The sequence below is a fragment of the Metopolophium dirhodum genome, chromosome 1, assembly GCF_019925205.1.
Source record: "Metopolophium dirhodum isolate CAU chromosome 1, ASM1992520v1, whole genome shotgun sequence".
NCBI classification, from domain to species: domain Eukaryota; kingdom Metazoa; phylum Arthropoda; class Insecta; order Hemiptera; family Aphididae; genus Metopolophium; species Metopolophium dirhodum.
Genome location: NC_083560.1, coordinates 156,268,746 through 156,294,153, shown reverse-complemented (window position 1 = coordinate 156,294,153; position 25,408 = coordinate 156,268,746). Strand labels below are relative to the sequence as shown.

At 31.2% G+C, this 25,408-nt stretch overlaps 5 protein-coding genes across 5 annotated transcripts; 3 read left to right on the top strand and 2 right to left on the bottom strand.

The window, feature by feature from the left end:
* Window positions 1-4,513: 4,513 nt before the first annotated feature.
* Window positions 4,514-8,470, bottom strand: LOC132935001 (uncharacterized). Its single transcript, XM_061001433.1, has 7 exons — window positions 6,374-8,470; window positions 6,198-6,308; window positions 5,829-6,139; window positions 5,466-5,775; window positions 5,284-5,388; window positions 4,753-5,227; window positions 4,514-4,690 (listed from the first exon to the last, which is right to left on the bottom strand). The coding sequence occupies exons 1-7, from the start codon at window positions 8,217-8,219 to the stop codon at window positions 4,621-4,623; spliced, it is 3,228 nt and encodes a 1,075-aa protein (XP_060857416.1). The 5' UTR covers window positions 8,220-8,470; the 3' UTR covers window positions 4,514-4,620.
* On the bottom strand, window positions 8,219-9,345 carry LOC132933433 (uncharacterized). Its single transcript, XM_060999720.1, has 3 exons — window positions 8,685-9,345; window positions 8,473-8,617; window positions 8,219-8,348 (listed from the first exon to the last, which is right to left on the bottom strand). Exons 1-3 carry the CDS (start codon window positions 9,073-9,075, stop codon window positions 8,219-8,221), a joined length of 666 nt encoding a protein of 221 aa, XP_060855703.1. The 5' UTR covers window positions 9,076-9,345.
* Window positions 9,346-16,053: 6,708 nt separating this feature from the next.
* On the top strand, window positions 16,054-16,530 carry LOC132933432 (uncharacterized). Its single transcript, XM_060999719.1, has one exon. The coding sequence runs from the start codon at window positions 16,054-16,056 to the stop codon at window positions 16,528-16,530; it is 477 nt and encodes a 158-aa protein (XP_060855702.1).
* Window positions 16,531-18,950: 2,420 nt separating this feature from the next.
* On the top strand, window positions 18,951-19,427 carry LOC132933431 (uncharacterized). Its single transcript, XM_060999718.1, has one exon. The coding sequence runs from the start codon at window positions 18,951-18,953 to the stop codon at window positions 19,425-19,427; it is 477 nt and encodes a 158-aa protein (XP_060855701.1).
* Window positions 19,428-21,846: 2,419 nt separating this feature from the next.
* On the top strand, window positions 21,847-22,323 carry LOC132933430 (uncharacterized). Its single transcript, XM_060999717.1, has one exon. It carries the CDS (start codon window positions 21,847-21,849, stop codon window positions 22,321-22,323), a length of 477 nt encoding a protein of 158 aa, XP_060855700.1.
* Window positions 22,324-25,408: the final 3,085 nt, after the last annotated feature.

The window sequence follows — 25,408 nt, the reverse complement described above, 5'->3', positions numbered from 1 at the left end:
CGTTATCGTATACATGATAAAAATTTTAAACACAAGTGTCCACAGTTTGTAGTATTATATTTCTGCTCTCTGCTGTAATTGAAATTTATGTCACATCCGTGAAAATATCGTTGTACTTCTAATGGAGGTGGTAAATTTCCAAAACTGTCATAATATTCAACTTGATTTCCGATTTTTCTATACGCTACCCAGTGAGTACCTGTACCGTTTTCCGTATCCAAGTTAACAATCGCTGATTCTACTCGTTTACGACGTACGGGTAACCTATCTCGAGTAAACACGCCGATGAAATGAGGTATTTTATTCAAACGTGCAAATTTTATAAGTTCGAAATCGTACAGCGCTCTTCTGGGTAACGTAGTTATTAGTTTTTTTTATTTTTTTTAGTTTTTCTAGTTTTTTTCGTTTTCAAATCCCCTCCACTTTTATATGGTGCAAGATATAGACTTGATCCGATTTTATACGAGTTACCTTTATACGGCGCGATGTATAATCCGCCGCCCAAATGAGATTGCGTATTTCTTTTAAATTCATTCGCAACCTTGACAACGTTGGCAACACCGCCACTCAGTGCTCCTAGTGCTGATAAACCGGCGAAAATCGGGATTAACGGCAACACTCCACCCTTTTTTGGTATTGATATAACCCTTGGAACTTTAGTCTTTTTATTTTTGAATGTTTTTCGTGCGACGGTTATACACTTTTTACTTAATTTCATCAGGTTTTTTTCACCGATATTTTTCTTTATTACGTTTTTAGCTGCTCTGATGGCTGCTTTAAACCCACATCCAGCCCCGATTTTACGTTTCACTTTCATGGCGGTAGTCACGCCCCAAGCTACAGCCTTTTCTTTTAAACTCGAATCTTTAGACTTGAACCTATCCCAGGCTCGTTGCTCTAATATATAATCGGCCTCGTTGCGATCTGTGATAGAGTTACTAAGATCGTATGCAATATCGTGTTCTCTACACGCAGTGTCTAAAGGATTTACCCCTTTATCTCCGCGAGCTAATCGTTTTTTCAAATTTGTGCCAGGTCCACAATATTGATAACCTATAAAGAAATATTATTTTTATTATTACTATTACCACGTTAATATACGTGTATTTACTCTCACCAGGTACGTGAAGCTCTAATGGTAATTTATTTATAAGCGTGTTTATAAGACCAGCACCTTTATTCTTGGTCTTTCTTCGAGCGAGTGACATCGTGTACTGATTACGCTCTTAGTGTTACAGGGATATTTATTTAAAAAATGAAATTCATTAAACAAGATATACAACTCACAGTTGAAAACGTGGACCCACCTACTTCGTATAAAAAACAAAGACATGGTGTGCTTCTACCTAATACGATTAGAGCGCTTATCATGGGCCCTTCAGGCTGTGGGAAAACTAATTTAATATTCACATTATTAACACATATAAATGGTATACGATTTCACAACGTATACATATATTCAAAAACATTGGATCAACCAAAGTATAAATTATTGAGTGATATTTTATCAGGTATTAATGGAATACAATTATTCACGTTCTACGAAAACGAGCAAGTTATCGAACCTGAAAAAGCTTTACCAAACTCTGTGTTTATTTTCGATGATATTATTACTGAAAACCAGAAGATTGCAAGGACTTACTTTTCCAGAGGCCGCCATAATTTAGTAGATGTTTTCTATTTGGCTCAGAGTTATTCAAAAGTACCTAAACAACTTTTACGTGATAACGCAAATTTTATTGTTTTATTTAAACAAGACGAGACAAACCTAAAGCATGTTTACAACGAACATTGCTCTGGTGATGTGTCATATCCCGAGTTTAAAAACTTTTGTACTTCATGTTGGTGTAAAGGAGGATTTGAATTTATTGTCATAAACAAAGACAGTGAACGTGACAATGGTCGCTATCGTCACGGATTTGATACATTCGTTGTTATATAAACTATTGTTTTTTTATAAGACACTTCATTCACAAATATGTCGTCTAAAGGTGAGGTACTCGGAGAATTGATTAAAGCTAAAGAAAATATTAAACGTAAGTATATTGCATTAAAACATGGAAAAGCTGATATTCAATCTTTTGTATCACAAACACTTCAGCCAATAATCGAACCTCTGAACAAATTACAGACTTCCAAAGTCGATAATGATATGGTTTCCAACGCATCCGACAACCGGTTTACAAATTTTCGTAAATTAGAAGACCAAGAAAAAGATAAAGTATATGGCCCAAAAAAATATTCTAATGGCATTATCAAATTAGGTACAGAAGTAATACAATTTAAAAACGGTGCAATAGTTGTGAGAGAAAACTCTTATCCACTGACACAGGGGCTTAGCGAGTTATTGTGCTCCAGATATCCAATGCAATACTCCGCTAATGACTTAAATACGTATAAAGAAATACTGATTCATACTTCGGCACATTTAACACAGGACGGGACAAAAATTAGGAAGGGTGGTACAAAGTATGAGCAAATTATTAGCAAGCTATTCACCTCGGGTTCGGGTGTGAAATTACAAGCGCATAATTTAGTATATTGGAATGATCCAAACGAGTTGGTTGATAGGTTACGACTTCTTTTAGCCTCACAAGCTGCCGGTAATACAGGGCTTTCCAATGAAATACTTTCAATTTACGAAGAATTGTATGAAACGGGTTTAATAAAACGAATTCCAAATGTCTAAACGCGATATAGCAAACGAACTACACAAACCAGCAAGAAAAAATTATACAAGGCGAAGAGTTAATGTGTATGGTAAAAACGATCTATGGCAGGCAGACTTGGTGGAAATGATACCTTATTCTAAAAAGAATAAAGGCTATAAATATTTTCTAACTATCATAGATTGTTACACGAAATACTCTTTCGCTATACCTTTAAAGTCGAAAACGGCTAAAGAAGTTTCAAATGCAATGTCAAAAATACTACTCAAGCGCTCGCCAAAACTATTACAGGTCGATAACGGTAAAGAATTTTACAATGCGACATTCGATGCGTTGATGAAGAAACACAATATACATAAATATTCTACGTATAGTACAACGAAGGCCTGTATCGTTGAACGTCTTAACAGATCAATTAAAGAAAAAATGTATAGGGAGTTCACTGCACGAGGAACACATGAATGGGTTTCTATTTTACAATCTATGATTAATGAATATAATAATTCAAAACACAGAACAATATCTATGACACCCAGACAGGCTGATAACAATCCTTCTTCGGTAAAATTAAAGCAACGTCCGATTCTTAATGGAAAAATTAAATTTAACATTGGTGATAACGTCCGTATCAGTATATATAAAGGGGTATTTACAAAAGGTTATCTACCGAGCTGGTCCACAGAAATATTTAAAATAACCAAAATAAACAAGACATCCCCCACTACTTATCAACTACAAGATTATACAGGAAACCCGATTTTAGGTTGTTTCTACTCTGAAGAAATTCAAAAGACCAATCTCCCAAACGATTATTTAGTCGAGAAAATTATCCGTAGGAAGGGAAAACAGATGTTCGTAAAATGGCTAGGGTTTGATAATACGCACAATAGTTGGATAAATACTAGTGACATTAGAAAATAGCATCAGTCGAGCTCTAGGTATGAACGTGTTCGGATGTTCACAGGCTGGTGAAACGAGAAAATTTGTAACAAATCTCGAACAAACCATCAAATCATATTGTATAAGACTAGATAAATTTGGAAATTTACTCGAGGAAAATCATAAGTCTATTCAAACACAAGAAGAACAAGTTGAAACACTTCAATTAACGTGTGATGATATACAAGAGCACCTTATAAAAATCAAAGCATTGTTACAAAATATCAAAGAAAATACAGACAAGTTGAAACAAATTCCTGAAGTACTGTCGTCCAAATAATAATTATGTCTACTGCCATCATTGATTTCCATTGCATTCTCGGGAGGGATAATAAATACATGATAAAAGAAATGTCTATAGTAGATGTAGAAACATGGGCCACTCAACATTGGATTTTTAAAAATTCAAAATCAATACAGGATAACAAGAGTCGGAAAACTAACAAGTGGTTGGAGCGTAATTATCACAAACTATCTTTGGAATATGGGGATGTTGAGTATGAAGAACTAGGTAGAGTACTGAATTCACTAAAGTTCAGTTTCATATACGTTAAAGGCGATCAGAAAAAACAACTTCTTTTAGAGTATATTCCTCACATCGGGATCATCAATATTGACGACATGGGGTGCCCTCCACTAGACCAAATATGTGATGAAGAAACTTTACCATGCTGTATTTTTCATATGGATTTCAATCCTAAACAATGTTCATTTTATAAAGTATTTAGCCTAAGAAAATGGTTTGTAAATAATTTGTAAAAATAAATATCATATTTATTTATTTTTTTTATATCAATGAGTTATTTCTTTATACTATACTATCCTATCCTATACTATCCTATCCTATCCTAACTAGAATCAATTCAATAATAATAATAATAATAATAAATATAATATCCACATAATATCTACAGAGATATTTTACAAAATAAAAAAAAAAATAATAATAATATCTACAGTGATATTTTACAATATAAAAACAAATCATCTATAATAAATAAAAAAAAAAAAACTATCTGTCTATCTCGGCTTCCGGAAGTTGTATTAATTCGGCTTCTGCTTGCTCTAGTGTTCTGGTGTCCCTATACAATTCAGAAATATTTAAAGTACAATAAATTAAAATATACAATTATTTCTAACTCACTCTATAGAGTAGTGACCGTGAGCCAAGGTATGTATTTGATCCTCAAGTATAACCCTCTTGTCATCGAAACTATTATAAGTTAATTTGGTTGATTTAATAGTCTTCAATCGATGATTGAACGACCGGATAGAGACATTCTCCGTCATCACATCCAAAGTTGTATCACCAAACAGACAGCGATAATGATCGTTGAAATTCATATGGTTTCTGACTACATGCCCGCGGATTCCTTTCGCCCTGATCTTCTCCTTGCCATTGATCTTATATGAATAAGACTTTGCTCTGAGCCCACAAAAATGCGTCATAACCTCTGAATTTGTTTCATCGGAAAACAAACCAGGGATTTTCTTTCGCTCAGCAATGTAACATGGATGATCTTGTGGTAAGTCTGATGTATCCATTCGATCGAGTAAATTGGAATTATTCTCCAGGTCTTTGTAAAAATCATCGGTTTGAATATAGTATACCAGTGAATCTAAAATTACAATATAAATTAATATATGAAAATTAGTATAGTTTGAAAACATTTACCTGTATCAGTATACATGAGCTCAATTTTATCCCTATAATGAGCCTGCATAACGTTATAATGATAATCATACATGACGGTCTTGGAAATTTCCAACACTGCAAAACCTGGTGAAAATTAAAAAAATATTAAAATATGTTTGATAATAGTAAATTAGTTGTATATATATATATATAATATTTACCTATATATATTGGCTTGTTAAACATGATAATTTTGTTTTCTAATGAGACAGCGTTGAGGGTTTCGTCATACGTAGTACAGTGTTTGAATGTAGTAAGATTTATAAGTTTTTGCAAACGTTTTTCACTACAAACAAGCTCCATTTTAAAACGTTTCCTTAAAGATTCCATGGTTTTTCCAAAAACGGCATTGTTTAAGAGTTTGAAGAAATCCTTTTCAAAGTCGTTCCTCGCTTTTTTCCGCATCTCAGTGTTTAATTCTATGTATTTTTTAAGCCAGTCCGACTGATTAAACTGCACAACTCTGTGAACCTACAATAAAACAAAATATGCAATAAATAAAATAAATAAAATAAATATGCTACTTTTTCCACAACGAGTCCGTTGGCTATAGCCTGCTGCAGGTTCCGATAATGAATCACATAGTTTTTCTTCGATTCTAAAGTCGCCATAAGTTTTTTAACTTTTGAACCAGGTGGAATACTATTTTTCGGTAGGAATGGCAGATCATTATGCTTGTCGTGAAGTTCTTTTGGATATGATATATCGACCTCATACATCCGCCCGATTGGTGATCTATCGTTTAAATCATTTAGACCCTCTAGTTTCGGCTCAACCCACTTAAATCCTCCGTATGGCATGAATTGTGACATTGCGTAACCGTACAAGTTGTTACCTGCAATTTAAGTAATATAATAAATTTAATATTAAATTAAATATAACATTATACTCACAATCCTGATAAACAAGCCATGATTTTGGTTGTGTTGGATCATAATCTGGTGTCTTTTCATTATTCGCCTTTGCATATCTCATGCTCGCCTGGGTCAAGCCGCCACGAATTCCTATAATAAAAACAGATATTTTATCACATTATTTTTTATTTTTTTAATAAATAACCTGACCTCACCTTTCTCGAACATTAACAAAATATCATAATCCGAAATCAGTTCAAGTTGTTGACCCGTGTATTTCAGCATACAGTCAAAACTAAATCCCGGTGCTGTGTAGTAAAATGATGGGTCCAGATGGTAAGTTCTTATACAGAGATCTCGGAAATTTTCAAACACATCAGTCAGCAGCAGCACGTCGATTTTTAAATAAAGATCAGAGTATTCCCCGAGTGTTTGACAGTTGAAATGATTCCAAACTGTATTTGCATGCTCAAAATCCTCATGTTTTATATGTGATTCGTCCAATGTACTGTAAAAATATTTTTTCGCCGGTAAACTGGTTTCTTCAAGCTTATCCCATTCATCTGTGTAGTCATACGGGTATACCCCCTTACGAGTAACTAGTGGTAAATCTTGTGTAGAAAAATGTTTTGCACTGTCTCTAAACTTTTCAAATCCTGGTGTAATTAAATTTTTTGAAAGTGTTGATAAACTGGAGGCCATAAATCTTAGTGTGTCGATAAATCTTAATGTGAAGAAGTTGCTAATGTATTTTGAAAACGTAATAAATTTTTCTTCGCTGTTTGGTATTACCGAGATAGAGTTTGTATCATACCCGAGACGAGTGACAATAAAATGTGCATCATAATTTGATAAATTATGAAAAAATACTGGTACGAAGTTAGGTGTTTGAAGTTTAAGATTACACGTATTGCATAATGACTGTCTAAATTTCCCTGATAAATGACAATGATCAGCCACTTTATGATTTTCATGAGAAAATTTGGTTTTGCATAAATTACAAGTATTACATGTTTCATGTGTTCTCCGCTGTTCAATAGTGAAAATTATAGGGGTGTTTGTTTTGAGTAGTTTTTCAATTTTTTGACCTATATTCACAATACTATCTATAAAATGTCTCGCCACGTCTTTATTATTTTCATTTCCACGGTAAATTACAGGCGATGTCGGAATTCCGAATTTTTCAAGCAGTTCCACTGGTATTTCTTCATTTGCTTTAACCATAAACCCATAGCTCATGGGCTCGTGTTCTTGAAAAGCTGTTGTTTTTTCTCCAATTTTCTCATCACTTTTCTTTAGAATTGCTTCGAAATCCGCGTAAATTACTATAGGATGACGTTGCGTTTTATCCCATGCAGTAAACTCGAGTATTGATCCGGGTTCAGGTAACTGAGGTAGTATGGGCTTGTGTTCCCCACATATTAATTTATGTTGTTCAAGTCCTGCAACTCCGTTTAATTTATATTTGTATTGTTGTTTATCGAATGATGTAAAGCACCGTTTGCAGAAAATTAACTGCCCATTATGTTTGGTTTTTAGAGTGCTAATGAGTCTTGAAAAATTAGAGATGTAACTATAGTGTGTGTTATCGTCCTGGTCTGAAATTAGTAAAAGATCGAAGTGATCGGGTTTTTCTTCATGTACTACTCTTAGTGGAAATACTTTATATTCCGGAAATTTCGGTGGTTGAAATTGTTTATCGATACCGTAAACATTGACAGAGACGTTTGGATTATTTTTTTCAAAAATTTTAATCTGATTTAGTGGTGTTGGAAATGATAGATTTGTAAAATTATATTTTTCTTGGTGTTTAAAATAATTATCACCAACACGATGTTTATTATTTCCTGTAACATGTTTTGCTAGGATCGCCCATTTGAAGCATTGTGAGTCTAAGTTCTGCGGATTAATCACAGCTTTTTTATTTTCTATTGCGCCTGGTAGTTGTATGTATGATGAGCCGCCTATAGGTTTATATTTATACACACCTAACATTAAACCATCTATACATTGTAATGTGAAACCACTACCCTTGCTTGTATACTCGTCTTGCTCTTTCATTAATTTAGCGAATGCCTCTTCGACAATTTCCTGTACTCCGGTATCACAGAAAATCGCCTTAGCCGATGTTTTAAAAGCACGGTTTTCCGATGAATATTCCACATTCGGTATATTATATGTCGCCTCAAGCTTTAAATTAAACTTGATCGGATTTTTACTCACAATTGATTTTAGTAAATTGATTAGTTCGGATTTAATCGAATCAAGAAAGTAGATATAGTTTTGAATATTGTTGGTATTTTTCACGTAATACCAGGTAATTGTATGATTAGATGATGTAGAGATTTGTGTAAATCCCGAAGACTTTACGAGATTTAAACGTAATTTTTTTAGCCTAACAGCCGACGTTGTATTTGCACTGGAGACACGTTTGCCATTAACGAGCGTAGTGTATGAATCTTTTATTTTTAAAAAAAAAAACTAATTAGTTTATAGCACGCTTATAAAAAAAAAAAAAATGCTAACCTTGAGAATCATAAAGTCCGAGATTCTCAACGGTGTCTAGAACTTCCAAGCATTCAGCGTCATTCACGTTACTCCAAAATTCGTCCATCGTGTTATCTCGTTCTGGTGATAAGCGATCATTTTGTCCGAAAAGATCAATGTCGTCTAGAACCTCCCAGCATTCATTCGCGTTACTCGTCAATTCGTCCCTCGCGTTATCTTGAATGGGTGATAAGCGAACGTTTTGTTTATCTCGTGCAGTTGATACGCAATCTTTACGAACGGATGATGGACCAGGCTGTAAGTCTGGTACAAAAACGTGTGGCGCGATTTGTACTATACCTGATAAAACATTTGAAATATAATAATAATAAATATTTAAAGTGGATACAAAAATACATACCATGAGCATTTTTCAAATGTTTATTGAGACTGGCCTTATAACTGAACGTAATACCACACCTAATACACGGGATACGCTCGGCGTTGTGATTTTTTTCGTGTCTAGTTAGATTACGTTTTAAAGTGAATTCCGAAGGACATTGTCGACATTTAAACATTTCGAGATGTGTTTTTCGGTGAGCGATCAAATTTGACTTGTATACGAATTTCAAAAAACATTGCTCGCATTTAAACATTTTAAAATAAATGAACAAGAAAAATTAAAACGTTATATTATGATAATATTACATGCGTAGTATTGACACAGAGCGATCGAGAGAGATATAGGTTAATATGGTACGACAAAATATCATCAACTACGGGGAGTAATGAATAGCGACTATTCATTCATTCATTCAAAAAATCCCTACCTAAGACCTGCCGCCTCCGCCGCCGCCGCCGCCGCCGCCGCCGCTGCCACCACCGATACTAGTTATACAATGCAATACAGGGTCGTCGGTTTATTGTATATATCGGGTGTGTTAATATCCTTATGGTAGAGTGTTCAAGCCGCCTGTTTTAAAAATACTATAAAATCGAGTTTAAACGTATAATGAAAGATTGTATAGTTACCTTTTCTAGATGCGGTATACAAATTGCATGCAAGGAAATATATTTAGGAACTAGACATAAAAAAAAAAACCATAATTAGGTTCAATTCGGATAGCCATTATTCCAGTTTTCGAAGCGATTTGACCCGAATGTAAACTCCCTTAAATTTAATAAACTGTTAAAACTTAAATTACCTAATTCTACATCTAAATTATATGCTAAATTATTATTATCACTATTAATATGTGCATGACTATTTACATTATTTACAGCTAAATCTAAATATTCTAAATTATTAATAATACTATCTAAGTTAGGTCTACATTTTAATTCTAAAATTTTGTACAGTAAAAGCCCCCAATAATTTGTTCCCACAGTCGTCTCTCTTAATTCTAAATGTTTTATATTGTAATCCCTACATCGTCTAATTTTTAATAATACACCCGCCCAATATTGTCTTATTATACCTTGTGGCCATATCACACTTCCGTATAACAGATTATTGTTCCAGATCCGGTGACCACGGTCGCATTGTAATTCATATGTTTGTTGAAATATTTTACGGAAAAAATATTCAAAGTCACAAATAGAATATCTAACTAATTCATACTTAATAAAATTTAAATTCGAGCTCAAATCTAAATTAAATTTACCCCAAACAAAGTCACGCCACTCGGGTCTCCGCGACATGTGGTACATGGTATGGAATTTTTTTTTTTTTTCCTTGCATGCAAAACAATTTTCATTAAAATGTCGGTGATTGTTTAATGGCACCTCACAGTGAGGTGTCATTAAACTTTCTAGAGAGGTACGGAAATACCTCTCAATTACTTCTAAGACTATAAAAAAATTAAAAATAAAATTCTTAAAAATATAAATAATATAAATATTAAAAAATAATGATACTTACTCGAATCAGCGTCCATAGTGTTAAGTTTCGTGTAGGTTCTCGTATTGAACAGTCGACGAGAAGCTCTGGATACGACTAATTCGAGTTCGAAAGATATGTTTTTGATGAGAAACAGTATTATCATACAAATGTAATAATAATAATACAATAAGAGATTCCTTATGTTAACACCTTCATTTATCAAACATAGATACAAACCTAGTAATAGTTCATGAACTGTTGAGATCACACATTTTTTTTAAATTATTACTATATATATTAATGCGGAGGAAGATCTTAAACCTCTAGACAACAAACTAGTGGTGTATAGTATCAGTTGTATGGTATAGCACATTTTCCTATCAGGTGTGTAGGATGTGTTTGGATACATGTTTTTCAAATAAATCTCTAATTCATGTGCACCACTATTTTTGGCTATGTATATTGCACGTCCTAGGAAAATAGAAATATTGTATACCTGTAGCAAAACTTTAGGTCGTATTACACACGTTATTCATCTCGAGTACTTCCCATATGATATGTTCCATTTGAAATAAATACGAGACATTTTTGGTACTTAGCTTAATACAAACGTATTCAAGTTGATATATATATATATATATATACCTGAATATTATAAATATGTAAATACGTAAGGGGAGAAAAAAAAAAGCGTGGTAAATAGTTATAAATAAGCGTTTATTAGTATCTGTATAAACATCGTTTACTTATCTACAATTCACTTATCATGTTAAATATTCGAGACGTTAATAATTCTATTTCTGCTGCATCTAAGTCTACACGCATAAAACCTTGCATTTTTTTTAACTCACTCGTTCCTACCCATATCTGTAGGCGGCGCCCACAAGTTTCGCATTTTTTAAATTCTCTTATTATACCTAGCATGGTTGACGGTTGACCTGTATACTGTTGGAAAAGTTTTTTTTCAGAACTTAACATAATTTTATTTGGGTTCATAAAATTGAAGATTGTCTGGCAACGGTTATTAATCCTACTACAGAAATATTTCGTGGTATGTTCCAACCAGTCGTCAGTCTCTGTGACGTATTTTGTTTCTAAATATAATGTTAAAATCAATTCCGTTTCATTTTTATTTAGATTTGTGACATATAATATATAAGTTAACTCTTTAAATGTATAACAAAAATAATTTGCTCTAATTATCGGTAATACGCGTGTTGTGCGGGCTATTCCTAAAGCTATTGACAGGGGGTTAAATCTCAACTTTCTAATAATTTTACGAGTCGTAGCAATGAAATTATTATGACAATTGGTTCTCTCGCACCATAATAAATTTTCGTGTACATTGTTAGTTGAAATAAAATTATTAACCTGTCTCACCAATTTAATGTCAAAAATAAATGGATCCTCATGATTATTAAGGTTAAAATATTCAATGTGAGTTTTCGCTAATTTTAAATAAAAACACATAATATCCTGTAATTGATATGCATCCATTGTCAGTGCTAATGATACTATGGGTGATCTATATTCTTCTTCTTCATCTTCGGAGGAGGATGGATATACGATTTCGTTTGATATCATAGTCCTATAAAAAATAGGTATCAGAATAATTTATATAAAAAAAACTAGTGGTACTCACCGGAAAAATTCAGTTGGGCGAGTCATATTTCAAAATAATGATATCAGTGTGTTGAATGTTTATTGTTAGAAATATCAGTAGAATATTATATGTTCAAGTCACTGTGATAACTGATAACGCGGTGGCGGGCTCGCGCGCGTTCGCGGCGACCCTTTGTAAGGTATAGTGGCTGTGGTGGTGGTGGGGGAAATTATACATCTCGTACGTATGTGAACGATTGTCGTAAACACCAGTTAAATGAGATAGAATATAACTTGTAATCATAAGCGAGTAAGTTGCGCAGTGGTGTGGTTGTCGTATGGGAAGCGACCTGTTCGAGTTCGAATCCCGGTTCGGCAAAAAAATTTTTAAATTATTTTCCGCGGCTAATTGATAGGGAAGAGTGGCGGGGGGAATATCGTACAAGTGCGTGATTGGTGGTGGGGGTATATGAAGAGCGGGGTAGCGGGGGAATGTCGTGTACGTATGTGATATGGGTTGAGCAGAGGTGTATAGATGTATATGGGTTGAGCAACGGGTTTCGCGGGTTGAGCAATCAGGTATAGGGCTGAGCCAGCAGGCTGGGGTTCCAGAACTCTCTTTTTTATCCTACTGCCGTTCACCGACAACGACAACTTAATGGAAAACTACCATGTTAAAACAAATAATATGGAGGACCTACATAAAGTGTCAGGTTCGAACAAACAATTAGAAAAACAACAAAAAGTCGACAATAAAATCAACGAGCTACAAGACACGCAGGAACGTAACGATTATATACTATATGTAATAACAAGTAGTATTTTTATGGCAGTAATCATATTAATAATAAATATGGTTAAAACAAAAACAGTAACAAATCACACGGAAGTAGCACAGTCACAGGAAGAAACAGAGGAACTTAATGCAAACCCAGTGATGTCATTAAGAGGAGTCGACATGGTCGAGTTTCCACTCGCGCCAAGAAACAGCCCTACCGGCTACCCAACACTGCGAACATTCTTGAATTAGTGGAAGTCGGGGACTTCCATCTTCGAGGGGAGGAATGTAGTAAACCTGCGTTTCTACGAATATATTAAGTACTTTTCCGCGGTAGGACAACAACAACAAGGAGATTAACTTTCAACTATTCGATTCCAAGAATCGCGTACATGTACGTACCTAGAGTTTTACGACGTAATTAAAACTTCGACATCAAATATCTGCAAAACAAACCTATAATAATTTAAGTGCCAATAAAGAAGAGTGCCAATCGTACATTCGGGTTGTTTTGCAATAACAACGTCCAGCTCCGGTTCCCTTTCAGATATCCACCTCCTGGGCTCTACCGTGTACATTTTTTTATACATATAGATTTTATATAAATATAAGATAGAGTCTATAGCAAATTAGGATTTAGTACAGAGTCTGCACCACGCAGTCACTAACTTCTCGGGCAGATGCTTTTCGCTCTGTCCTCAAATTTATCTAATTTCTTTATAAATGTTTAATTATTATTATTTTGTCTTAACAATAAAGTACTATAAATAACTTATACAACTTGTCTCTCTCCAACCTTCTCTCCTACATTAACCATCAACGTCGACGAACTCAAAATATAAGCGAGCAGTGAGGGATCACTACAATAATAATCTAAAATATTTAAATAAAGTGACAGTTGACTATAATTACGAGAGTTGTGTAAAAGTGCATGCTGTAGTAAACCATGTTTACTCGTATAGTTGACGTTTCCTGGTATTAGGTATTTTTACATATTATTTTGTCCTTTGGCCTTTTTGATTAGGAAACGCGTATTCATGGATACTGGGAAAAACGTAATATAAAATATTACATTAATTATAAATGTTTTTGTAACTAGTGCTTATTCATGAATATTCGGCGTAAACAACTCCTATGCATGTATTTTAGTGAGCCTATCCGGTGGCTTTGTCGGGGTCACGCCACGGATAAGAGGTCATGTGTATATAAGGGTACTAAATTAGTACATAGATTTAGAATTACTTTTTACTAGCTTACTGCACGTAGTTCTCAGGTACCGAGCGTAAACTCTGCCTACAAATTTTAAGTGCAAATGTATTTTACTTTGTGACTATTTTATTTTACTTTATTTTATTAAACTTACTGTTTAACTTATAATACAATCGTGAATTTATTTACTATTTCCAAACATACCTTTGTGACTCTACCAACTTATCAACAACAGGACATCGAAGCACGTCATTAAATAATTAAAGTGTACAAGTGTAGCACGAGAGTACTACAATGCCCACGGGTCTATTAAGTGTTTATAATAATTATTGTTCACCCAATGATAGAGGTCTAGGCCTAGGCGTCTAGCTAACTAAAGTAAAACAAGCTTACGATATACGCGCTCTGGTGGCGTACTCCTCAACTCGCCGATTATATAGTTTTATACTTAGAAATTTATTTTGAAAAAAGTAAGTTATATAAAACATCTTGGAGCTTATATTGACGATCAACTCAAATGGAATATGCATATTAATTATATAAACAATGTTTTATGTCTTTTGTATCCTGTGGAATATCTTATCACCTAATTTGAGAATCTTAACATACATTAGCTTGGTACAGTCTACTATTACTTATGGTCTACACTTTTTGGGAAGTTCTTACGTGTCACATCTAATTTCTACTATAATTAATTCTCTATTAAAATTTATATTTTTCAAGCCAACGCTACACCACTCTAGTCATAATATATACAAAGATTATAATCTTCATAGTTTAGATTCTTTATATTTTAAAAATGTTTGCCTTTTTATGTTTAATTACAGCAATATTATTGATTCACAACTTTATAATGCAGTATTGTATATCTTAGAGTCTGTATGTCTGTACATGTGCCATGTTCTGTGTCGGCATTCTAACGAAAAACGGTTTATGTGTGTTGTAGAAAAGTGTGAAAAAAATCCAAAAACATTTTTAAAATGTTCACATTATATGATACACATAAGGGCACATATAGGCTGTAAATATAAATGTAACATGTGTAATGATAAGTATTCGACTAACGGGAACGTTAATCGGCATAAAACACGCAACAATAATGTTTTGCCAAAATAAAATTAATAACAATTTGTTTAATTTTACTGAATCTTTGCAATTCTTCTAATGTAGTTATAAACCAATTATACATTTACTTTAATTTTGAGCGGGGTCATGAGTCAGAATAAAGGTTGACGATCGTGCGATGACTCTGTTTTCTACTGTTCTTCAAGAATATCCAAAAAGTGTATTAAATCTGATCCAATCTGCTAAACATTTATATGAGTAGTAATTCTCTTTACTCTGGTCATTATCCGACATTATACCAGGTATAACATAATTTTTAAGGATATAAACCAATGCTTGTCTACTATCAAATGTATTTTACGCCACTGTACTGTATTATATCGTATAGAACCTATTAAATTGAACACGGGTTATAAAACCATTGTTAATTATGTAACACGAATAATTAAAAAAATGGCCAAAAGTTTGGAAAAAATTTAAAAAAAACACACAATATTGTTATACTGCTAAATCATAATATAGTATTACTATTGTAAATGGATTTACTCCGTAAATAAATAAATAAAATAAATTATTTTAGATCATTTTTTCGAATCATGCTACCAATTATGATGTACCATAATATTATGTCCATATACCTAGTGACTAGAAATGATTTGATATAAAATATTTTAATTACAATTCATATTTCATCGTAAATTATGTTCTTAAAATATTACATAAATCTTCTTAATACATTTCGAAATAAATTTGGATTTGAGTAACCTTATTATTTGCCAACTAGTTAGTATATCTACTAACTTTTTGTTCTGTAAATGTTAATTAGCAACAAGCCAATAAATATGATATTAAATCATAATAATGATATAATAATGAAAAATTCTGGTAAAGATTTGGAGACTTACAACTTGACTCTTTTATGTCCAATAAATAAATCAAAAATGAAACTGCCTGTCAAATCTGTCAAATGTAATCATTTGCAGTGTTTTGACTTGCAAGCTTTCATTTCTTTGAATGAGATAGAACCCACATGGCTGTGCCCTATATGTTCGAAGTCCTGTATCTTGGCTGATTTGAAAATAGACTCTTTCCTTTCGTTTATTATCAATAGTATAAACTTACCTAAAACTTGCGAGGAAGTAGAGCTTGATGCGAATGGTAAATGGAAACCATGTATATTGAACAGTGATAGTCGTGAAGGTATTTTGGGTACATCTTGTGGCCCTTTAGAAAAAACTATTCTTGAAATTGATTTGGGTAACTCAGATGATGAAGATCTCAGTGATATTGTAAAAACAGTATTACCGATAACAAGTGCAGGGAATTCCAATGGTTCAATAAGATACTAATAATTAAATTAGATAATACGATACGGCTTTTTAAATTTAGTACAAATGATTATATAACATTCAGATATTCAAGTGTTTTTTTTATCGATTGTTAATCATTTAATCAAATAATGTTTAAAATATTGTATGAAAAGCAAAGCAACGGACTTAAAGTTGCGTATTTCGTCGTCATTTGATTTTTCTATTTTTTTTCTACAAAAGCTTCAATTCTATCGAATGGTTAAAGACGTCTATATTGGATTATAGTTTTAACTAATGCATTTTTAATTTCTTGGAGTAACTATAATTTTTTTGATCAAAATCACGATTAAAGTTGCAATGGTTGCCCGACGGGCTATGGCACAAGTGATATAACATGGTAGTTGAAATTGCTCGCAGAACCAGCTGCTTAACTGAGTCTCTATCCGTGAAAATAATATAATTGCTAATGATTTAAAATTTCATATTCACAAACATTTAAGTATTGTGAATTGCGACAACGATATAATATAGTACATAAATATTCTACTACGGTCCACGAGCACTACAGAATTGTTTAATCATGAGAATTAATATTATGAAGACACCAATTCCGTAGCTCGTCGGACAATCATCATATCTTTAATCATGAATCTTATTTGTGAAGATAGATCCAGCCTAGTTCGCTCTTATACCAAAAATGAAAATTAGTTGTCATCAGTTATATTAAGTTGCATTGTATTTTTATTTAATTTTGTATTTACGTTTTTCAATATTATTAATTATCAATTGATGTGTTATTATTAATGACATTTTATAATTTAATTCTTGTGTATGGATTATATTGTATAACTGTAAAAGAAAAATAGTTTTTAATTTGACTCAATAGTATTTTATGTAGAATTAAATTCATTAGAATTTAAATAAAACTTGTATTTATCATTTGAATGCATAACTAATTGTATTTTATTTATTTTTATTCAATATTTATTTTGTAAGTAATTGAAGCAATTTTTTTTATAAGTTGGAGTTGGAAGTATTATGCCAATTTATTTTTTGGGTGGGGGTAGAATATTTCCCTCACCCAACCCTGTTTTAAATAAGATATTATAATTAAGTGGAGGTGCGGGCCCTGATTTTAAATGTCCGACCAGGCCATTTTTTTTAAATCCGCCACTGGTAGGTAACTAAATGTTTGAACACAATATAATATTATTATTATTTATAATAAAAATTATAATAGTAGGTACTTATAATTCTAGTATTATAGTATGTTATAGATATGTGGAATTTTTAGGTGTAATTTTTGTTCTATTTTCAAATAAATCTTCCGTACCAATTTCTTACCTTCTTTAACATTTTTATGTTATGTTTAAATGTAGGATAAATATTTTTTTTAAATATTTTTTCAACCTCATGTGCCATGTTCTGTGTCGGCATTCTAACGAAAGACGGTTTATGTGTGTTGTAGAAAAGTGTGAAAAAAATCCAAAAACATTTTTAAAATGTTCACATTATATGATACACATAAGGGCACATATAGGCTGTAAATATAAATGTAACATGTGTAATGATAAGTATTCGACTAACGGGAACGTTAATCGGCATAAAACACGCAACAATAATGTTTTGCCAAAATAAAATTAATAACAATTTGTTTAATTTTACTGAATCTTTGCAATTCTTCTAATGTAGTTATAAACCAATTATACATTTACTTTAATTTTGAGCGGGGTCATGAGTCAGAATAAAGGTTGACGATCGTGCGATGACTCTGTTTTCTACTGTTCTTCAAGAATATCCAAAAAGTGTATTAAATCTGATCCAATCTGCTAAACATTTATATGAGTAGTAATTCTCTTTACTCTGGTCATTATCCGACATTATACCAGGTATAACATAATTTTTAAGGATATAAACCAATGCTTGTCTACTATCAAATGTATTTTACGCCACTGTACTGTATTATACCGTATAGAACCTATTAAATTGAACACGGGTTATAAAACCATTGTTAATTATGAAACACGAATAATTAAAAAAATGGCCAAAAGTTTGGAAAAAATTTAAAAAAAACACACAATATTGTTATACTGCTAAATCATAATATAGTATTACTATTGTAAATGGATTTACTCCGTAAATAAATAAATAAAATAAATTATTTTAGATCATTTTTTCGAATCATGCTACCAATTATGATGTACCATAATATTATGTCCATATACCTAGTGACTAGAAATGATTTGATATAAAATATTTTAATTACAATTCATATTTCATCGTAAATTATGTTCTTAAAATATTACATAAATCTTCTTAATACATTTCGAAATAAATTTGGATTTGAGTAACCTTATTATTTGCCAACTAGTTAGTATATCTACTAACTTTTTGTTCTGTAAATGTTAATTAGCAACAAGCCAATAAATATGATATTAAATCATAATAATGATATAATAATGAAAAATTCTGGTAAAGATTTGGAGACTTACAACTTGACTCTTTTATGTCCAATAAATAAATCAAAAATGAAACTGCCTGTCAAATCTGTCAAATGTAATCATTTGCAGTGTTTTGACTTGCAAGCTTTCATTTCTTTGAATGAGATAGAACCCACATGGCTGTGCCCTATATGTTCGAAGTCCTGTATCTTGGCTGATTTGAAAATAGACTCTTTCCTTTCGTTTATTATCAATAGTATAAACTTACCTAAAACTTGCGAGGAAGTAGAGCTTGATGCGAATGGTAAATGGAAACCATGTATATTGAACAGTGATAGTCGTGAAGGTATTTTGGGTACATCTTGTGGCCCTTTAGAAAAAACTATTCTTGAAATTGATTTGGGTAACTCAGATGATGAAGATCTCGGTGATATTGTAAAAACAGTATTACCGATAACAAGTGCAGGGAATTCCAATGGTTCAATAAGATACTAATAATTAAATTAGATAATACGATACGGCTTTTTAAATTTAGTACAAATGATTATATAACATTCAGATATTCAAGTGTTTTTTTTATCGATTGTTAATCATTTAATCAAATAATGTTTAAAATATTGTATGAAAAGCAAAGCAACGGACTTAAAGTTGCGTATTTCGTCGTCATTTGATTTTTCTATTTTTTTTCTACAAAAGCTTCAATTCTATCGAATGGTTAAAGACGGTTATATTGGATTATAGTTTTAACTAATGCATTTTTAATTTCTTGGAGTAACTATAATTTTTTTGATCAAAATCACGATTAAAGTTGCAATGGTTGCCCGACGGGCTATGGCATAAGTGATATAACATGGTAGTTGAAATTGCTCGCAGAACCAGCTGCTTAACTGAGTCTCTATCCGTGAAAATAATATAATTGCTAATGATTTAAAATTTCATATTCACAAACATTTAAGTATTGTGAATTGCGACAACGATATAATATAGTACATAAATATTCTACTACGGTCCACGAGCACTACAGAATTGTTTAATCATGAGAATTAATATTATGAAGACACCAATTCCGTAGCTCGTCGGACAATCATCATATCTTTAATCATGAATCTTATTTGTGAAGATAGATCCAGCCTAGTTCGCTCTCATACCAAAAATGAAAATTAGTTGTCATCAGTTATATTAAGTTGCATTGTATTTTTATTTAATTTTGTATTTACGTTTTTCAATATTATTAATTATCAATTGATGTGTTATTATTAATGACATTTTATAATTTAATTCTTGTGTATGGATTATATTGTATAACTGTAAAAGAAAAATAGTTTTTAATTTGACTCAATAGTATTTTATGTAGAATTAAATTCATTAGAATTTAAATAAAACTTGTATTTATCATTTGAATGCATAACTAATTGTATTTTATTTATTTGTATTCAATATTTATTTTGTAAGTAATTGAAGCAATTTTTTTTATAAGTTGGAGTTGGAAGTATTATGCCAATTTATTTTTTGGGTGGGGTAGAATATTTCCCTCACCCAACCCTGTTTTAAATAAGATATTATAATTAAGTGGAGGTGCGGGCCCTGATTTTAAATGTCCGACCAGGCCATTTTTTTTAAATCCGCCACTGGTAGGTAACTAAATGTTTGAACACAATATAATATTATTATTATTTATAATAAAAATTATAATAGTAGGTACTTATAATTCTAGTATTATAGTATGTTATAGATATGTGGAATTTTTAGGTGTAATTTTTGTTCTATTTTCAAATAAATCTTCCGTACCAATTTCTTACCTTCTTTAACATTTTTATGTTATGTTTAAATGTAGGATAAATATTTTTTTTAAATATTTTTTCAACCTCATGTGCCATGTTCTGTGTCGGCATTCTAACGAAAGACGGTTTATGTGTGTTGTAGAAAAGTGTGAAAAAAATCCAAAAACATTTTTAAAATGTTCACATTATATGATACACATAAGGGCACATATAGGCTGTAAATATAAATGTAACATGTGTAATGATAAGTATTCGACTAACGGGAACGTTAATCGGCATTAAACACGCAACAATAATGTTTTGCCAAAATAAAATTAATAACAATTTGTTTAATTTTACTGAATCTTTGCAATTCTTCTAATGTAGTTATAAACCAATTATACATTTACTTTAATTTTGAGCGGGGTCATGAGTCAGAATAAAGGTTGACGATCGTGCGATGACTCTGTTTTCTACTGTTCTTCAAGAATATCCAAAAAGTGTATTAAATCTGATCCAATCTGCTAAACATTTATATGAGTAGTAATTCTCTTTACTCTGGTCATTATCCGACATTATACCAGGTATAACATAATTTTTAAGGATATAAACCAATGCTTGTCTACTATCAAATGTATTTTACGCCACTGTACTGTATTATACCGTATAGAACCTATTAAATTGAACACGGGTTATAAAACCATTGTTAATTATGAAACACGAATAATTAAAAAAATGGCCAAAAGTTTGGAAAAAATTTAAAAAAAACACACAATATTGTTATACTGCTAAATCATAATATAGTATTACTATTGTAAATGGATTTACTCCGTAAATAAATAAATAAAATAAATTATTTTAGATCATTTTTTCGAATCATGCTACCAATTATGATGTACCATAATATTATGTCCATATACCTAGTGACTAGAAATGATTTGATATAAAATATTTTAATTACAATTCATATTTCATCGTAAATTATGTTCTTAAAATATTACATAAATCTTCTTAATACATTTCGAAATAAATTTGGATTTGAGTAACCTTATTATTTGCCAACTAGTTAGTATATCTACTAACTTTTTGTTCTGTAAATGTTAATTAGCAACAAGCCAATAAATATGATATTAAATCATAATAATGATATAATAATGAAAAATTCTGGTAAAGATTTGGAGACTTACAACTTGACTCTTTTATGTCCAATAAATAAATCAAAAATGAAACTGCCTGTCAAATCTGTCAAATGTAATCATTTGCAGTGTTTTGACTTGCAAGCTTTCATTTCTTTGAATGAGATAGAACCCACATGGCTGTGCCCTATATGTTCGAAGTCCTGTATCTTGGCTGATTTGAAAATAGACTCTTTCCTTTCGTTTATTATCAATAGTATAAACTTACCTAAAACTTGCGAGGAAGTAGAGCTTGATGCGAATGGCAAATGGAAACCATGTATATTGAACAGTGATAGTCGTGAAGGTATTTTGGGTACATCTTGTGGCCCTTTAGAAAAAACTATTCTTGAAATTGATTTGGGTAACTCAGATGATGAAGATCTCGGTGATATTGTAAAAACAGTATTACCGATAACAAGTGCAGGGAATTCCAATGGTTCAATAAGATACTAATAATTAAATTAGATAATACGATACGGCTTTTTAAATTTAGTACAAATGATTATATAACATTCAGATATTCAAGTGTTTTTTTTATCGATTGTTAATCATTTAATCAAATAATGTTTAAAATATTGTATGAAAAGCAAAGCAACGGACTTAAAGTTGCGTATTTCGTCGTCATTTGATTTTTCTATTTTTTTTCTACAAAAGCTTCAATTCTATCGAATGGTTAAAGACGGTTATATTGGATTATAGTTTTAACTAATGCATTTTTAATTTCTTGGAGTAACTATAATTTTTTTGATCAAAATCACGATTAAAGTTGCAATGGTTGCCCGACGGGCTATGGCATAAGTGATATAACATGGTAGTTGAAATTGCTCGCAGAACCAGCTGCTTAACTGAGTCTCTATCCGTGAAAATAATATAATTGCTAATGATTTAAAATTTCATATTCACAAACATTTAAGTATTGTGAATTGCGACAACGATATAATATAGTACATAAATATTCTACTACGGTCCACGAGCACTACAGAATTGTTTAATCATGAGAATTAATATTATGAAGACACCAATTCCGTAGCTCGTCGGACAATCATCATATCTTTAATCATGAATCTTATTTGTGAAGATAGATCCAGCCTAGTTCGCTCTCATACCAAAAATGAAAATTAGTTGTCATCAGTTATATTAAGTTGCATTGTATTTTTTGTTTTAATTATTTGTTTTGGAATATTTTAAAAAATTTTATTTTAAAAACTATTAATTTTGGTCTCCATAGAAATAAGAAAAGCATGTGCTAATTGTCACAACCTACAACGAAGTATAATAGATATAATTGTGTAATTTTAAATTCAATATTGGGGAATATATTTATTTCCAGATATTATAATAACAATTTTATTATTTTTGAAGAAGAGCTTAATTATTTAGAATCAGAAAAGGTTGAAAAATTAGAAAATACGATACAAAAACTAAATACAAAATTAAAAAATTGTCAAAAACTTGTTTCAAAAAGCAAAAAGACAGAAGTACCATAAGCACATTATGTGACCTCTCTAATGTAATAATTTAAGTTTTTATGTCTATTGATGGTCTTCGATCAGCAATCCATACGGATATGTGTAATATTCTCATTAGTCCTTCAAATAATGCCAACAGCGAAAAAGATGCTTCTGAATTTGTGGCTCTATCAAAATACATAAAAACTTCAATTATTACACTAGATAGGTAGGTCATTTAATGAATCAGAAGAAATAGATAATATTGATGATTATTCTAGTTCAATGAATATTGTGTATATTTTAATGAACGATGAAACTGCAAATAGTGTGGCTTATGTAACAGGTTGGGTTTGCAGTCAATTGGATCATAAACCATGTATTGAAAAATTGGCCACAAAAAATAATAAAATACTAATAAATAATTTTATCTTGACAATGCACACATTGGTATAAAATAATATGAAAGCTGTAGTTTATTTTATTCTCTTGCCAAAACATTGGAGTTTACTAAACATGTTTCGGCACTATTTCATGCAAACATTGAAAACCTGATTCTAAAAAAAAAAATGTACCTAATTTAAAAAATGATCTTGAACTTGTATATAATCCATGTTAGTAAAAGGTACTTGCTAAGTTATGCAAAGACTGCAATACACAACTTTTAGATAAATTTTTAAAATTTAGTATTTATTGCTATGTGAAGAAATACAATGATTCATTTAAACTATATAAATGTTCAAAAAATAAAAAGTTTAAAAGGTTGGTAGTTCATGTTTGAGTAGAATGTTTTTTTTTAAATATTAATTATTAATTATTATTATTAGATATTATTATTTGTTATAAGCACTTATGTTATAATTTCACATTTTAATTTGTGTTGTATAATTATTATGAAAAAGTAAAATATATAAGTAATATAATGTTTTGAATTACAATTAATTGATAGATTTGATAGACAATAGTATTAATCGATGTTACAAATTAAATTGTTTTCATGAAAATTTAAAGGAGTAAAATAGGCAACTACTATAACAATCTCGTGGGGCAATGATAAGAAATAATTCGCTAGTTTTTAATAGTTTTTATTTGCCAGTGTCCTGTATTATCGACTATGTCGTACATAGCATGACAATTTATTGACATATGTTCCAATTTGTCATGGTATATAGTATTTGATTGTGATTATTATGTTGTGTTTTCTCATCACATTTTGTAGGAGAAAAATACTTAAAATGTCAACGTTGAAGGTGGTTTATTCCTCTTTCTGGTTAGCAAAATGTCTTAATTCAGCATTGCAAGGTAGCCGGTAGATACTTGATAGGTAGTTCTGAAAGTTTTCCATTCCGAGCACTGCAGCCTTGGCCCCAAAATTGGGTCTGCGCTCTGCTAATAACTAATAAGTAATAAGTATTAACAACAATTACTCATTTAAGACTGTATTTTGGGACGCATAACCGCATTATTAATTATTATTATTGGGTTTGCTTCGTTTGAGAGAATTATGTGACTACTTCGCACATATGAGTGCGGGTTGGTGGTCGCTCTCTAAATTTTATTCATAATCTTTTTTTAGTCCAATCCAAATTTAGTTAGCAATTTTTACAATAATATTCAATGAAACTTGATTAAAATATGAAATGTATTATAAGCTCAATGCTCAAATCTCTATTCTTTTTGGTTTGTATGTATTGAGAGCTGTTCGGTGTTCACTACACCCGCATTTATTGTCTCCGTCTTACAAGTGTACAACAATTAACAATAAATGTATGCTGAATAGTTCCCGTTTAGCTTCGTTAGTTAAAAATTTAAAGTGAATCGACTTAGGTGATATTAAACTTAATAGTAAGAACATTATCTTTGTTCTTATATTGGTTTCTTACGATGATTCAATTTTCTAGAAACTTTTAGCACCCATATAAAAAAGGGTGATTTTAAAATTCTCATAGATAATTTGCTTAAAAACTGAATTATTGTAAAAAAAACCCAACCTTACGAACACACATAATATTCTTACCATTATGTTTCATAATAAGTTGATTCACTCTTATTTTTAAACTAACAAAGCTAAACGTGAATTGCTGAGTGTA

Excerpts from the sequence above, each read along its gene's own strand:
- LOC132933431 (XM_060999718.1), top strand. The coding sequence starts at position 18,951 with ATGAAAAATTCTGGTAAAGATTTGGAGACTTACAACTTGACTCTTTTA.
- LOC132935001 (XM_061001433.1), bottom strand. The coding sequence starts at position 8,219 with ATGAAAGAGCAAGACGAGTATACAAGCAAGGGTAGTGGTTTCACATTA. Across the intron at positions 6,140-6,197 it reads ATGGCTTGTTTATCAGGATT|GTAACAACTTGTACGGTTAC; the intron begins GTGAGTATAATG and ends CTTAAATTGCAG. Across the intron at positions 4,691-4,752 it reads CACGGTCACTACTCTATAGA|GGACACCAGAACACTAGAGC; the intron begins GTGAGTTAGAAA and ends TGAATTGTATAG.
- LOC132933433 (XM_060999720.1), bottom strand. The coding sequence starts at position 9,075 with ATGCTCATGGTATGTATTTTTGTATCCACTTTAAATATTTATTATTAT. Across the intron at positions 8,618-8,684 it reads CGGACTTTATGATTCTCAAG|ATTCATACACTACGCTCGTT; the intron begins GTTAGCATTTTT and ends TAAAAATAAAAG. Across the intron at positions 8,349-8,472 it reads TCTAATCATACAATTACCTG|CTTGAGGCGACATATAATAT; the intron begins GTATTACGTGAA and ends TTTAATTTAAAG.
- LOC132933430 (XM_060999717.1), top strand. The coding sequence starts at position 21,847 with ATGAAAAATTCTGGTAAAGATTTGGAGACTTACAACTTGACTCTTTTA.
- LOC132933432 (XM_060999719.1), top strand. The coding sequence starts at position 16,054 with ATGAAAAATTCTGGTAAAGATTTGGAGACTTACAACTTGACTCTTTTA.